Source organism: Physcomitrium patens, chromosome 6 (assembly GCF_059467195.1).
Source record: "Physcomitrium patens ecotype Gransden chromosome 6, ASM5946719v1, whole genome shotgun sequence".
Taxonomy (NCBI): Eukaryota; Viridiplantae; Streptophyta; class Bryopsida; order Funariales; family Funariaceae; genus Physcomitrium; species Physcomitrium patens.
Window position 1 is genome coordinate 14,941,764 of NC_143415.1, and position 16,669 is coordinate 14,958,432.

General features: G+C 38.6%; 2 protein-coding genes across 3 annotated transcripts; both read right to left on the reverse strand.

Annotated features, from left to right (window-relative positions):
* Positions 1-4,201: 4,201 nt before the first annotated feature.
* Positions 4,202-8,552, reverse strand: LOC112283457 (acetylornithine deacetylase). The gene is made up of 10 exons (XM_024522114.3): positions 8,130-8,552; positions 7,262-7,506; positions 6,621-6,729; positions 6,366-6,504; positions 6,154-6,211; positions 5,922-5,939; positions 5,579-5,701; positions 5,229-5,385; positions 4,812-4,845; positions 4,202-4,529 (listed from the first exon to the last, which is right to left on the reverse strand). Exons 1-10 carry the CDS (start codon positions 8,445-8,447, stop codon positions 4,426-4,428), a joined length of 1,305 nt encoding a protein of 434 aa, XP_024377882.1. The 5' UTR covers positions 8,448-8,552; the 3' UTR covers positions 4,202-4,425.
* An 808-nt stretch (positions 8,553-9,360) lies between these two features.
* Positions 9,361-13,943, reverse strand: LOC112283458 (rhodanese-like domain-containing protein 11, chloroplastic). Of its 2 annotated transcripts, none has more exons than XM_024522115.3 (11): positions 13,846-13,943; positions 12,628-12,880; positions 12,430-12,507; positions 11,856-11,963; positions 11,598-11,694; positions 11,418-11,457; positions 11,168-11,242; positions 10,882-10,969; positions 10,599-10,666; positions 10,157-10,229; positions 9,361-9,745 (listed from the first exon to the last, which is right to left on the reverse strand). In XM_024522115.3, exons 2-11 carry the CDS (start codon positions 12,826-12,828, stop codon positions 9,665-9,667), a joined length of 909 nt encoding a protein of 302 aa, XP_024377883.1. In that variant the 5' UTR covers positions 12,829-12,880; positions 13,846-13,943; the 3' UTR covers positions 9,361-9,664. The 2 variants fall into 2 exon arrangements, with proteins under 2 accessions (XP_024377883.1, XP_024377884.1); XM_024522116.3 differs by having other exon boundaries at positions 13,746-13,943.
* Between the last annotated feature and the right edge of the window lie 2,726 nt (positions 13,944-16,669).

Here is a 16,669-nt window from a genome sequence, read left to right on the forward strand (position 1 = left end):
AAACACCCAACCAATTTTCACAAGTCAGTATTGTCACTTAAAGTTGAACGAGTGGTTGAGGGATGTTTCAGTCAGAGAATTTATTTTAATGCACACAAAATGAGATTCGAAAGATCTCAACGTAAACACGAGCTGTTGCAAAAGGACCGTGGTATGAATCAATAAGATAGGAACATTGATCAGAGCGATATTCATCGTAACAGTGGTTCACAGACAGGGAACTGGAATTAGTGATGCCTGGATTGTGGTCTAGTAGCCAGTTCTGCAAAAGCGACTTTCTGCGTATTCGAGTGGAGACCGTATCCCTGCAATTTTCCAAAAATTACGATATCGTATCTAACAAAACGGACAAGGCCATTGCAGTACAATACAGAAATATCTGTGAGGCCACCAACTGAAACACCTCAATCAGAGCAGACACGGCAAGGTGGCCAACCACAATCAAACTGACCGCGCCCCCTCTTAGTTGCCAATGGGCTGGGCACCGCTCATCACTAGATGTCCTGCAATCCATTATTGCAATCCAGCCAAGACCCCGCCAGACCCACTTTCATGTAACGGACGGCTGAGTGCCCCTGGTCAAATATCGCATCCAGTCCGCGACCTGTACCACCCTTGGCCCTGGCCAATGCTGTCCATGCGAGTCCCACATCTGCCCAATCGCGACTCAGACCCAACCACACACTGCGTCTTCTTCCTCGCAACTTGTTTCCGACGATCGCTCTCAATTGGTACAAGTTGAGGGTGAGTATCGATCGCTACACGATGAATGAATCTGGTTTCCAAGGCTGGCAGTCACGCGGATGTGAACCTTCCGTTGTGTTCACGCGCACATGCTCCCTAATTGTTCGCTGCAATAGACGGTGGGCAGCGAATTGCTTTTCCTTGTAGCCTGGCCCACACGGAGCTGGGGTGATGCAAAAGAATCCGGAGTATATATTAGCCGTTCCTCAGCCGTGGTCTCAGAGGGTCCTCGGGAATCGCAGTTCGGTAGAAACCTTGTGTTGTTGGTGCTACTACTAAGATATGCTCCGATTGCTGCTCAACTGAGAGTGTTGAAGTCGGATCGCAGACATTGGGCCCCGCGCTGTTTAATACATCGGAATCTCTTTGTGATTGTCGAAGTGAACAGAGGCGTGAGTAGGTGGTCTTCAAACTTTGACATTGAGGCTTTTTTAAATTGGGGGAATTTTTTGAGTCTTTTGCTTGTCATTCGAGTAGCCGCCACTATGGCTGTGGCCGTGAGAGTTGCCAGTGCCTGGAAGGTCTCCTCCACCGCTGTTGCGCGGTGTTGGGGGGAGCCTGCACGGATTGCTGAACGATTAGTCCTGCATTCGCATAATGCATGCTCTTCTTCACCTAGCATGGCCGGCGTTCCACCCCTTTCCAATCCTGCTGATTCCGCAGTGCGCTGTCAAGCGGCTGTTTTGACGGCTTCCCGTGAAACAGTACAAGACACAGTGACTGAAAGAGAGGCAGAAACGAGGTTTTTGGAAGATGCTAGAGCTGCTCTTCGCGGTAGCTTAGAAGCCGCATCGGTCAGTGGAAGAGCTGAGTGTCATCACCATGAAGAATGTCGACTTCTCCTGGAAGAGCCAAGTCTGATGCCCATCGCAATTGCGGAACCCACTGCAGAGATTTTCCATCCAGAAAGCCGGGTGTACTACGGCAAAAGGGGAGGTGGAGATGCAAATGTAGGTTTAACCACCGCGAAGCCCCTGACTCCGGCAAACTCTTCACAAGACAGAAGCGGAGTGCTAGCCAGTTTCGAATCCGCTCTGCAAGAAGCTGGTCGCAACGCTGACACGCTTTCGAAACTGGCAGTGATGGCATGGCGAAAGCTGGGAGACGCCGACAAGGCAGAGGAGTTGTACAAGCAAGCGCTGCAACTGTCACCAGAGGACTGCAACATCCAGGCGAGCTACGCTGAGTTCTTATGGCAGTGCGACGTATAAGTGCACGCATCCTAACAGATGTTTGCGCATCTGATAGAACATGGATCTGTCTAGAATGTTGCTCATGCAACCCTATTTTACAACTCCCGAGTTTAAGTACCGAGTAGAGGGTCATCAACACGTCTGTGACAGCTGAGGACAACATTCTTCACTCTCATCCCCTAAACGTTCTGATATCAACAACAAAAACTGATCATCGGTTCTTACTCGAAAGTGCACGGACTCAGTCATGAATTTGAATTGTGAATACTTAACCTTCATTATTTATAAAATACAAAGGTAGAGATGTGCCAAGACAGATAGAAATTTAAGTATAGACATTAGCTTTAGGAGAAAAAAATCAAATCAAGCCTTGCTAGCAATTACAACCTTTGCATCAAGGAACTTGCTTCTCCAAAAAAAAACTTAAATAAAAAAGGCTCATCATGACTTAAAAAATCTCTTCGGCTCTTCAAATTTTCTAGAAATTTCAACAAGTTCTTAATAACGAGGCTTTTTAGCATCTATAAATTCCAATCAAAGGTAGAATTAAGTTTAGATAATTTTAATAAAACCAAACATATCATATATATATTTATACATATATGTATATATATTCTCATTATTTTTTATTACTTCAATCAAATCAATCATAAAAAATATTACACAAAGATGCATTTTTTAAATCCAAGAAGTCTCATCTTGTATGTAAGTATAAAACTATATACAAATTTGTAGTTTTATGACCATCCACAAATTTGAGCTTGGTAATCATCTGTTTGGGATCCTCTTTGATCAAAGATGTCTTTACAAGTGTATCCAATTGCCAACCTATGATTCAAACCTAACACAAATTTGAACTTGGATTTTATCTAGATTTGATAAGCCCTTACAATGTGCCACATTGTCTTTTACACATAATAAATGTACACATATCCATACTCCATGATTAACTACTATAGATTAGAAACTTGGATTTTTAATGACTTTGATAACTTATTTGAAATAAATAAATTTACATGTATAGATTAGAAACAAATTTGTTGGAATTATTGTAATATTTGGTTGGCCTTCAATTGTCTAGTCAAATCCAATATATTTTATGTTATAATTTATAAACAAAACAAATAGGAGATGATAATTCAAACTCATTATTTAATAATCTAAAATATCTTTCTATTTTTTTTTAATCTTTACCAAAACTTAATTAAATATGCATAATTATTAGCAATAATAAGATCAAATTTATTTATTTCTTAAAAATCTTAAACGCATAAAAAAAATTAATCTAGTAAGACATAATAAATTAAATGTTCTATAATCTTTACAAATGTAATAATTATATATTTTGAATATACATAGAATGGTGCATTCAACCCAATGTAGACAAGATTTTGTTATTCAAGCAAGTAATACATCCAAGAAATCTTAACTCCTTTTCCATTCATCTGCTATATATGTCATTAAATTCAAATCTTCTTTAATTTTCATCTTGTTCTTTAAAATTGTTTACTTTACAAATCATCTATATCAATTTTCATGCTTAATTACATAATTATATTGCATTAGAATACATAGAAAATGTGAAGTTTGTTCTCACCTAAATTTGAATGTTAGATTTAAAATTTAAGAGCAACACTGCAGCATAAATCTGAGTGAGTTATTACAAATTATTACCTATTATTATATTCAAACATTCAAATATTAATCAACTCATTTTTTTAGCATTCTTTTAGAAGTTTAGTTTGAAGAAAGCATTATCATATATTCAAAAATATTCTACTAGCTCAGTTAGGATACCAATAGTAATTCTGCAGATTACTGATTTTTATTCATCTATAGAAACATACTTCAAGTTACACAAAAAAGTAAAATAAAAATGGCCGAACCATTACTACGTTGATAGATTAAACTGATTTTTTTAAAATAATAATAATAATAACAACTTCAAGATTGATAAATAGCTCGTATTTTACAAAAACAACTTACATCAAAGATTTTCTAATTCATACGTAAAGGACTTTGACTACATTGATTTCGTTTCAACCATCCAGTTTTCAATGAGTAACAAAAATACTATTTGAAAAAACTCATTTGAAATGTACAAGGAACAAAATTGAAGGTTGTGAAAAGTTCAATGTCAAACGTAAATCCATCAAATTGACAATAACGACAATGCAAACAACATAAGTACGCATGCATGTCACTTTAAAAAACAATTTTAGAAAATCAACCCCCAAGGATGGTCACCTGTATCAAACTCATGCTTCAACAAACCTTTCATCATTCATGATATTAGTGATTCTAGTGCCAGAGTTACAGATCTTTTCGTTCCTTTTTTTTTCTACTCTTTATTTTCCTCCAAGTCTATCAGAATCAATTTTTTGTTGCAGCAGAACAAAAACAGACTTGTAGCATGAAGATGACTAGAACACCAAGATTGGTTTTGACAAGACCTCAAAGATGGAGATCCATTCAACAGAGCTTCTGATCACTCCTCCAGCTGAGAAATCATGTTCGTCAGAACTGCGAAACCTTGCTGCATGTCTGAAAGCAGACAATACTCGTTTTGTGCATGGTATGTCTTCATCAAGCCTGACCCAAGTAAAACACACAACCCACTGTTCATTCACTCTGAATACAGTACCACATGATTCACTAACACGTGAAATAAGTGTAAGCAAAGGGCGTTCACAGTTCTCTGGTCATGATGAACAATTCAGTGTCCGAACAACTAAAAGACTCAATACTCTGATCACTAGCCTGTGGCTTACGTTTCCCTCAATCATAAGTTCTCAAGATTGCTTCGTTGGAGAAGGAAATTCGGATCTGGTAAACTTAGAGCAAAGTTTGCAGTTTAGGTCACTCTGCACTTACCATATCCGATAGTCTGTACATCATAACCCTCGTCCTGCATTCAAAACAAACCATTTTTTGTTCTCCGATCAGATCTCAGAACTAGTAACAGCCTCTGGCTCAAATCTACAAAGATATCAAATCGATACATAGAGGGGGGGTATTTGCAGACTACTAAAAAATGATAAGCTTTGGTTGAACAGCAAAAAGCTATTATGAACCATACGCTAAGATCGAATGCGGACGAACGTCTTTAACCAGAGTTATATCGACCTAAAAACTATGGAAAATCTCCAATTCAAGCCTTGCCATCCAGTACATTGCAGATATAGATACAAGTTGGACCATCAATGGAGAGTGTGAATATGTGGACACATATGCGGTATTGATTTCCATCAGATGGCATTTGTTCGTACATAATGTAAGTGAATTATGTACCTGCAATTCCCGAATACAAGGAAGGGATCCTGTGATGGAATAAGGCTTCACATATCCCACGATCTCTTCTGTTGCTTTGCAAAGCGCATGAAACCCAGGTGAATCCAGATTACAGGCTACTCCAGAAAGAGCCGCTTCACCAAATTCCAGCGACAACCTGTCAATTTCAGTGCAATGTTAGGCAACTTAACAAAATCACTGGTTAACACCATATAACGACTGAAATGGGAACACAGTAATCACAATGCTGAACTAATATCAATAGACCAACAACCCGTAGACAACACGAAGAAGCTCTACAAAACTAAGAGTGTCAATACCAGGAAATCATAACATGTGCAGTTACTAACCTGCCCCTTATACCCAGCTCAAGTATATTATACTTAGAAACAGGACCACGTGAGTCTAGATCCTCAATATTAGCATTTATGTCTTCCACCGTAACTTTCAACCATTCGGCAACATCATCAACACTGCACTCACAAAGTAACAAGACATATCATTAATCAAAAAGTGAAACCCTAAAAATTACTAAACTGATTTCTAAGACTCCCAACCCCGGAGCTTTCCTACAAACTGTAAGTCCTACCGGTGCATCCTATTTGTTAGCACAGTGCATGTACCAAAATGCAATTCTTAAAAGAGGCCAATCCAGTCAATTGTTCGTTGAACGCAACATGAGAAATGACTTACTTGTAAAACGGAGTAATCCTGTGCAAAAGCCAGGCTAACCAGTCAGACATCACATAAAAAGAAATACAGAATAGACAATGAGAAGTATCAGAGAATTAGGCTGGTACAGTAGTTCAACATTAAGAATCTATCTCAAGAATGCTGATTTGGACCTAATTTCAACAAGTTACTGTGTACGAATGGTGAATCTCTTACACAAACATGTACGAATTAAAAACAATCAGGAGAGCACCTGCAGTCACCACATATTGTGCACTCTCCTGGAATCTGATTCACACCGCCTCCTGGATCTGTGCGAGCAAAAAGGCAACAGAGATTGCACTTCATAATGATACGAAGAAACATGCATTGTGGACATTCAGAAGTAACAACACAGTTCTCCCTGTCCAGACCGGTAAATGTAGAATCAGTGTACATGCTCGCTATGCAATATTGGGACCTTACATGACCACTGAGTCGGTTTCATCGTTGATGGTGTTGCAAAGCCATAGACAGCTTCCTTCGGGTGTGACGGGAATTGAATGTAAAATCGCTTTTGTATCTCCTTAAGCGCTTCCTGGGCCAATTCCATGGCGTTCACCGTCTGCAAGATTTCGCTATCAAGATTAATTAAACCAAAGTTCTCCAAGCTATCTGCAACAGAGATCATTGCTATGTATTAACAAGTGTGGAACACAACAAATTCCAGCAGCAGTTTACCTTGTGAGGAAAGCCACTATGAAAGAGCTTCCCTGTGGCAGTCAACTTCCAGCTCACCATGCCGCCGGTTCCAATACACGGTTGCTTATCACTTGTGTCCAGCCACAATCTGCGAAATCCCGGAAGATGGTAGTAGGTTCAGATAACACTTGTTCTTTTCGAAGGTCTGAATCACGCTCCTACTTGACAAGTATCAAAACATACGGTGTGTATTCTACGTATCATCTATGATATAAATTTTGCCTAGGTTCACGCAAGTGGTTTCAAAATTGGTTTGTCCCTTTTCCAGTCTTATTCCTAATTATCTAATATGTTGGAACAGATTTAGTTCTAAGATCCCCTCTTCAACATGATTTTGGTTTGGAAGTGACTTTCATTTGTAGCTTAGTAGTTGATTAAATACTATTCGAAGAAAAAAGTATATATATATATATATATATATATATATACTGTAACAAGATGTTTGTTAATATAGAAATTATTTTTCGCAAAATCTACTATCCTGCTAATATAGCTTGTTTTTTAACATAACAAATCCAAGTCACTGGCAAAAAAATACAGGCATCCAAAAACCCTCAAAAGACTCAGAGGACAGCTCAGACGATTTTTTTATTATTAGCGTACGTTATGAATGTACTTACAATGGACCCGATTTCAGATTGTCGAGGAACCCATCTTTAACAAGCATATCCACTCCAACACCATACACTGCAGAGTTTTCTTCGTTTGCAATGAAGACTCCCACAACTGTCATCTTGAGAGGCGGCCTTGTCTCCGCAAGCTTGCGAAAAAGCTCCGTCACCAATGCTACATGCCCCAAGCAATCCGTGGTCCCTCTACCTCGCAGCTTATCGCCATCTATGCTCAAGGAAAAGGGATCGAACTCCTGTCGAGGGGAGAAATGGTTAGTGAAGAAGATCATGACCCTGCAATATGCTCAAGAGTTGCAAAAAAACTGGTGCTCTAAGTCTTTTCAAAGAATACGACCTAAGACCACACCTTCGAACACTATTCACGTCAGAGAATTCTGGGTTTCACAACGTAAGTAAAAGCCTTTTTCAAGGTCTTGTTCCAGATTTTATACGTTGCAGAAGAGGACCCCTCTGTTCCGTGAATAGAAACACTTTCAATCAATTTGATATACAAAGAATACCACAAGGAGCTACTAGGGCAGAGAGAGAAAAATCCACAATAACAGAGGCGACAGTGCGAGTGGTATAGCAATTTTACACATGAACCATGAAAGACCATTCTGTACCAATCATCGTTAATTACTCTACAAGCAAAAGTTCCTCGTTTGTCAAATATCACTTTCTGTAAACAGACGAGTTACGAAGACAAGCGCAACATAAACTAGGTACGATTAACAACCTTTCCTTCCCTCCTGTACGAGGAGCTCATTCACTCCCTCTCAAAGAAAAATAGAGGTAGCCACGGATTCCATTTCCAAGGAATTAGCACATAATTGCAAAACAAAAATCACCCAAAAGTTGATAAAGCTTGCCGCACCCATTCTGCCGGATTAGCGGTGACGACGTCCATATGGCAGCCCACAAAGGACACCACTCGGCCAGGCTCCGAGCCTGGATACTCCACAATCAGGTTCCCTCGCCCCTTAACGTAGGTAATATGCTTCAACACCAGAGGCCCCCCTTGGTCCACGCTATGGGGGCCCAAAACCTCCAACACATGGCGCACGGCTCTGTCTTCCTCCGGCACGAGTTGGGGGGGATTGTTCTGTAAATACTTCGCCTCTCCGATTAGGTTGCGCAGCAGAGCGACGAAGCGATCGTTGTCCAAGCGCAGATCTTTCACCGACTGACCCATCTCTCCCTATTCCCAGAGTATTTCTCCGAGACCAAGGTAGCGAGATATCTCTCACTCGCACACAAGTAGCTCCCCACTTGTGCAAGCAAGTGTGTACGCTTGGAAGTATGTGTGTGTGTGTGATAGCAAGAAGGGACGTGATCATGGTGTTGTGCACTTTGCCTGGCGACGACGGCAGAGCAGCAGAGAAGCAGTAATTCCTTTCTGCTCTCACCAATCCCCCCCCCTTCAATTTCGACGGTTGTCTTCTTTACCAATTTTTCCCAATGCTTTTCGTTTTTTCTTATCTAGTTGTTTGCATACTTTAAGTATTTCATCTTTCGAGTCAAGCACATTTCCATTTTCATCAAATTACTGGAAATACCAGATTTTAGATTCAGTTCTTCCTGTATTGCGGGGGAGGTTGATTTTATCTTTTCGCACACAACCAAAACAATTTCGCTATGGTGAAACATGTGGCGGCTGTTCATCAGTAATCTTCAAAATAAATACAAATAAAGAAATAAATAAATAAAAGTGGTGAGGTTTGTCGTTGAACACCTCGAGTTTTGCTTTTGGGACCAGATGAGAGCACCTAAATAATAATCTGGAAATCGCTCCTGTTTGTTATTACTGGGACATTGAGGAAGTCGTTTTATCTAGTACACGTACGTCAGACAAATTTGCCTCGAGTTCTTGTCCACATTCAAAGCACACATGATCATGTCATCTTGAGAAGATACCACCCCCATGCCAGTATTCGTACGCATGTTTTATGCAAAAGCAAAGGATTAACCTACGCCACTCGCCTGAAACCTACATCATCGACAAGAAGGGCTTGTTAAAATGCATGATGCAGGCACCTCCATTGCTCAATGTCTCAATAGTGATGATGTCGAAAAAAGTAGATCAGTGACGGTTTGAGATAGCTGAGTGCTTGCTAACACCAAAAACAGTTCACAATTATGGAATTTCTGGTTTCGACAACATCCACTTCCTGCGTTACAGTTCAAAATTGTTCCTACTGCCGTGCTACAAAAACCTCATAGACACTTCTGTGAGCGGCTTGAGTGCTAGTCCGTTAAACTGCTTCAGAAGCCACGAACGGATCCTGTTGGGGCTTCAACTAAGGATCGGAGGCTAATAGGATAATAAGGAAAGAATCTATCAATGCCGACGCATTCAGCTCGCCTCTTTCACTCAGCATGTGGAAGGATAAATGAGCTTTGAGCTTCAAGTCACTGCCGCAATTCGAAGAAGAAACGGCTAAGCTGTTGAGCACCCACGAATGCAAGATCTGCTGCTAGGACCACTGCAAGCTGCACAGCACATTGGTTCATCCGAGGATTTGTAAGATTAAAACAATACTTGAATTTTCATTGTAACAATAGACAGCTGAAGTAACTGAAGTTCACTTTGGGCAAACAAAATCAAGACAAACTCGAGCAAGATCATGAGAGTAGCTGAACTAACATTTACAAGATGAGTAATTACACATCTATTCCAGTAGAATTATCTCATTAGCAGTATCCCAAACAGAGCAAGCGCACTACATCTTAGGATGTAAAGAGGCCTGTTAGAGTTGAACGAGTGTGCAACTAGAAAATATAACGAAAATTCTTCCACTCTCTCCATCATCTAGAACTCCAGCAGCAATGATTGCTGTGGACTATCATCAGGAATTTTGTGCCGGAATGTTGTCCAACTGAAAGATACAAGGACGAGCGTACCAGTCTTCCAAACAATGCAACACGGTAACCTAAGCCCTGTTTCTTTGCTTCCAACCTTTGAACGTCGGTCCACCTGCACCCAGGTTCCAACGAAACAACATCAGCAGAGTGCCTGTGACTTTGATATTCAGAAAAAAGGCGAAGCTAAGAAATTGCCCCCACATGGACTCTAATTCCTTCGTAGAAGGTGGTTATCTTGATCCAGCTATTTACAACTACCAAGAACATGTAGTCTTCAAAGATAAATTCATCACGTAAGTGGGGCTTCGACTGAGAATATGCTCTGCTTCAAAACTGTTGCAACTTGTTCATCTTATAGAATTAGAATCAAATCGAGATCAACGAACAGCACAGTTCACCGAAGTGGAATAGTGATTATAGATTGGAACAAGGAAGTAAATAGATTTAAGAAAAAGGTACTCTTCATTTTTCCAACACTTACCCAATGAATTCAGATACGCCGCCAATGCCACCAAAGTTGAATGGTAGGGGTCCTTCTTTCTCCAAATCCTATCGATCGTATACCAGTGACATTGAGAATGTCAATATTCAGTGTAAAAGAAACACGCACATTCGCCAAAGAGATTATATAAGTAAATAAGTTACTAAATTAATAAAGTGACGAAACTGGACTTCAGCATCCCATTCTCGGCCATCCAGGAAGCAGGTAGATAACTCCAAGCAACTCAAAATGCAAATTGCATTAAGTTTTCCAGCATAATTACCCCTTCTTGAACAGCGTCTAAGCCACCGTTCAGCCAAAACAAATTCCGGTAGCCAGCCTTATACAATTGTTCACACGCAGCCAATGATCTGAAAAATAATCGAACATACGTTGATGAAGCAATTCTCCTATGCGAGTTCTCAAGGTACTAGTTGGACCATATTTGCTTCTAGAATTAGTTATAAATGAAAACATTCATTGAACTTGAGAAGGAAAAAGGAAAGTCTAAACTAGGGCTACAATCGAAGCTGTGAGGTTCAGAGAAAATCACAGGGATAACAACTCACCGCAGACCCTTCTGACACCCAACAATTATGTTCGCAGTTTTAGGGATTTTGGCCACCACATCGGGCATAAATCGCCTGCTCCATGCACAGGAATTCAATGGTAAAATTAGCCCGTCCCAAAACCATTACATTCGTTTCCTGAAAGTTAATATGAAACAAAGATAAAGATCAAAAACACAAAATTCTCAGTGCCCGACCTGATTTCATAATCAAGCAGAAAGGAACTTGGGCAGTTTCAATCTGCACTTACTCATTGTATTTCATTACTGGAAGACCGTTCCACCAACCTCCTGCAGAATATTTGTCACATCAATTGAAGGTCTGAAAGAAGGAGTAGAGTCATCTAAATCAAATAGGACTGCCACAAAGAGGATACCATAACAATAATGTAATTCACGATTCAAAGAGAGATGTAAGAGGGGCAACATACCCATAGTAAAGTTAGAAAACTTCTTCGACAAGGATGCGGGGTCCACACTTTGATCAACATCATAGATCGGAATGTGAATTGAATCCTTCACGGACACCTGCAAATTATGAAAAAGCAACCAACGCAAATAATACTTGTTATACTTCGGGACGTCCACCCTCGAGAATAAATCAGAAAAATGGTAAGAGAAGGAAACGAGAACATGAAATACGCTATCAACGGTAGCAAATGAAACCTCCATAAGATGGTGAAACATACCCTGCTGTGCTCATTTGAAGGCCGAACATCTAGAAAAGTATAGTCATTCAACTGCATCGCATACCCAGCTTCTTTTGCAGATAACTGTTTCACTTTCCCCTCTTTCACCTGTTCCCACTTATCATAATGAGAGAACATTGTATGCAACACGCTTACGACGTTTGTGAAACACATTCTCTTAAGAACAACCATTAACTTGAACAACACTTTCATTTAAATCACTAAATCCTGGAAATAATTTGCGTTGCACGTCAATCTAGACATAAAAGTATCAAGCATGAGTGAGCCTCTCCAGAGAGCAATACAAGTAAACTTCCACTCTATGTATACTTCTGAGAACCTGTAGATAAGAAACATAAAACATTTCTGAATGAAAGAATCAGCATGTGTCCAGATCCAATCAATAGCTTGTTTCAGCCCCATTCAATGCCAGCTTTGGTACATTTCAAGGGAAATTATTGATGAGGAAAGGAAATTACAGAAACTTTTAGATAATTAAAGGAACATCAACGACAACACGTCGTGAACGTGAACATGAATATGTTGCATACAATATTAAACATGTCGACAATACCTGTTGCTCCCACCGCTTTTCAGCTGCGCGCATCTCTTTCATTTGTTCTGCCAGGTCTACTTCGCACCTTACTCGACCCTGCTGACACTAGTATGTTTAGATTATTTCTCCAGTCTTCACATGATCATCAGTCTCAAGAATATCGAGCATTGTTCACATAAACCAGAATTGATCTTATGAAGAAAAAGAGTTAAATACCCCAGTAGAAGGCGAAGCCCGCTGAAGCGCAAGGTGACGCATTGAAGCGGCACGAAAATTTGCATGCGAGGCTGAAACAGATGCTAGTTGCGAAACCAGACATTTTTGAACAGGGAAACTTAAAGGTCTGTTGTCTCGCGATTGAAGGGCACCGGAGGTCACAGCCACCGTGGATTTCAAAGACAACCCTGCCATTGCCATATTTAACGGCTTCGGAGGGTCTCAGCTTCCGCTCTTAATCCGCCTTAAATTTCTGCAATCAACCCAGCGCGCACAAACACACATACACACACATCAACAACAGAATATTTATACAGCCATTAATCACAGTGTTAGAAAAAGAACCCGATTCTAGCTCCCAGAACTGACGACATAATGGATGCATTTATGCTGTAAGCATAAGCTTACTTCCATAAACATTAACAACATAAAAAGGAAGTGCAAGAGTTGCAGGTTCAGCACTGGGAAATAAAAGATCGTGTGAGCCTTGAGGGTCTCAAAAAATGAGGTATAGAGATGTAAATTTATCGTCTCTTTTACACCCTCTAGTTAACAAACGCCCCTAAGATCATTCCCGTACCTATCTGAATCACGGTTCACATATTACCCCTTCATTTGCTTTTGAAAATTCGTGCAACTATTATACTTCAGGGCTCCAAACAGAATTCCGTTTCAGAGAAGGTAAATTACATTTCAAATTTTCCAAAACCTGAGGAGCACCATTCAAACATTTCTACCTAGTAAAGCAAACAAAGACGACGACAACAACAACAAAAACAACGACAACAACAACAAAAACAAGGAATTCTGCTTCCAAAACCTCGCCACTCAAGAAACGAGATTTCTAATAGAAGTAAGCCACTACAGGGACATCCTATCTCAGAAAACTCACTTCCTATTCATAAATGGGACAAATCAGGAAAAAAGCAGCTCTTCCAGTGCCCTGTAGTGCCAGGGGCAATTCTACGCTATCCCAAGGCTCTTAAACCCCAGAGATAAGTTCCGCACCGAAACAATCCCGAAATGCAAAGAAGATATACAAGCAATTTGCCAAAAAATCAGCTCACGTCACTTGCAAAGAGTGACAGATTCTAAGCCTCTCAAGAAATAAGACTCACTTAGAAACGCCATGGTGAGTCAGAGCTCAGGCACCGACATTCCCGAGCAAGTGCTCACGAAAAGGAGTAAAAGGAACACGCCACAAAACACAGAGCGTACCTCACAGACTGCGACTACGAAAAGCTCGAGGAAGGGCAGCAATGGCGGAAAGCAGCAGAAACTCCAGAACGACGCCGAAGCTGGCTCGTGTGGGGGGGGGGGGGGGCACAAAACAAAAGCAAAGCAAGAGCAAATCAAAGCAAAGCATTCTATCTGTCTATCCTCATCCCCGTCCTTCGTCCAGCTAGCCCTGCTCTTTGCCACCCTGGTCCTTTCGCCCCCGCCCATTGGTGGAACGCCGACGCCTGATTACGTGGGCAATCCCGCGTGGCATGTCTAGTTATCGAACACAGATCAGGAATCTGTTGGGGGTCTGGCACGTCGTGACACTGGTTGGCTCCAGATACTTTGTCAATCACTTAAACCTTTAATTAATATTTGCCTGTGTGTGTAAACATATATATATATCTGTATCAGGGAATGTTAAATAGACCCAGGCTTTTACTAAATTTATCCACTCATCCTTACTATCATGAAAAGGAGAAAAAAAATTACATTTTAAATTAATTTCTCCACTACTAGATTGGAAACCAATCAAAACCAACCTCATTTATCATGTTCTTCATCATGCATAAGTTGATTTAATAAAAACTTGGGTCTATTTAACATTCCTATAAATATATATATATATATATATATATATGTGTGTGTGTGTGTATGTATATGTATATATACCATTTGACACTCTTCAATATGTATTGGCTTACACTAAGTTTAATTGATGGATGTCATAATTAAAACCTAATAAAAACACAATTAAATTCTGAAGCCATCAAACCAATGGTGTTTTCATGATTTTGGGGAACTGTGTAAATATATACAAAAATAAATTGAGATTGGAAAACAAATAGGGTGTTTTTGCAACTGTACTGATGTTTGTCAACATGTATTCTGTATTTTTGAAGTATAACTGAGATAATTACTTAGGTGACCAAAATTATCAGGTATTGTTTTGGAATCTTGCATGTTATGGTTTTATCTGCAGTTGTTAGGCCTGATTTTAATTTAAGCGTTCATTCATCAATGCATGTTCAACTTCAACCTTTTTTGTAAATTTATGAATCCACAACTTTTATGCATATAGTAAAAGCACTAAAAGTTGGAAATTAATTTAGTAATCAATAAAATAAATCAATGATTTAATTGATAGATATTGAAGGTATCAAATTGTGCCTTTTTGAGTTTATTTTTGCTAAAATCAACTCCAAACTTCTTCTTGCATGTGCTCATATCCTTTATTTTTCTAATCTACCTTGTTTTGTCTTATTTATGGCCTTACAAAGTAAGTATAAGCTTACTTTGTACAAAGGTAGCATTTACATCTTTAATTTTAGTTTCTTTTGGACTATTGTCTAATTTCTAAGATAATTTTCTACAAAATTTGAAGTAAGATCTTCTATAATATAAAAATATCTTTATCTTTTTTACCTATTATTTTTGTTATATCACAACAACTATCTTAAGTAGTTGGTTTCAAGTAGATGGATTCCACAAGGAAGGATTATTTGGAGCAGTGATTTGAGTTAGGAACAAGAGAATCAGAGAGAGAGATGGGAATAAAGGCTAGGAACGTTGTTGTATTACATGAAATCATGATCAAGAATGCATTAAATACCTAATTGTGGAAGGTACAATGGAAATTGTAACAACAAAAATCTTGACTCTAATAGAATATTAAATAATTCTAATTAAACCTTAATAATATTAAACAAGCTCTAATCAAAATTTAAAAAACCTTAAAGAAATTATAAAAGAAACAATAAGAAATCTTAAAAGAATTCAAAAGAAATTTTTAATAAATCTTAAAAGAATCTTTAAAAAATCCTAAAAAAATATTAAAATAATTACAAATATATCTTAAATAAATCTCAATTAATTCCTAAATTAATCTTAATTGAAATCTTAATGGATTTCAATCAACCCTTAAGCCAAATCCTAAATCCTAAAAAAATCCTATATCCTAAATCCTAAATAAATCCTAAACCTTAAATCTTAAGAAAACCCTAAATATATCCTAAATCCTTGTTCAATTCTAAATTCTATCCAAATTTTGATCAAATCCTAAATAAATCTAAAATCCTAAACCATAAATATTAAGCAAACTCTAAGTCCTAAACCCTTAAAAAATCCTAATCCAATACCTAAATCCTAGTTCAATCTGAAATTCTAATCAAACTTTAATCAAATCCTAAAAACTAATCCAACCCTAATTTTAAACCGAATCCTAACCAAAATTTTAACCAATTCAATCTAATCCTAGTACAATTTAGAACCTCAATATCTATCAATTAAATTGTCAATTTTGCTTAAAATTTTATATACTTCTCAACAACTAAATTAGCAACAAGCATACAAAATTTGAAGATACTTGCACTTACTAAATGGAAGGAAAATCCTAAAATCCGCTGAGGTATTGGTTGTCCTCCTACTCCAATCTAAATGATGAACTTCTAATGCCAATATATCTTTTTTAAATTGTTCAATTATTCTCAAATTTTACATATGTATAGCAAATCAATTCTGTTACCCTCACACATAAATTTCACTCTAATTAAACTAGTAGATTGCTAAAGGTCTTAGAAATCCTAACTATGCCTCAAAGTCTCATTTTCAAGATTTTAATCTTCTTGAAATTCAATAATCTTCAATTGAATCTTTTGATCAAGCTCAAACCTACAACAAACACTTTAGAAAACTACTTACAAAATTTCTCAAAATTTGAACTATAGATCTACTACCAAAGTCATGAAATGCTCTAAAACTTAATATTTTTTTTACTTCACAAATTCTAGAATCATCCAAAACAACTATGACTTTGCAAATC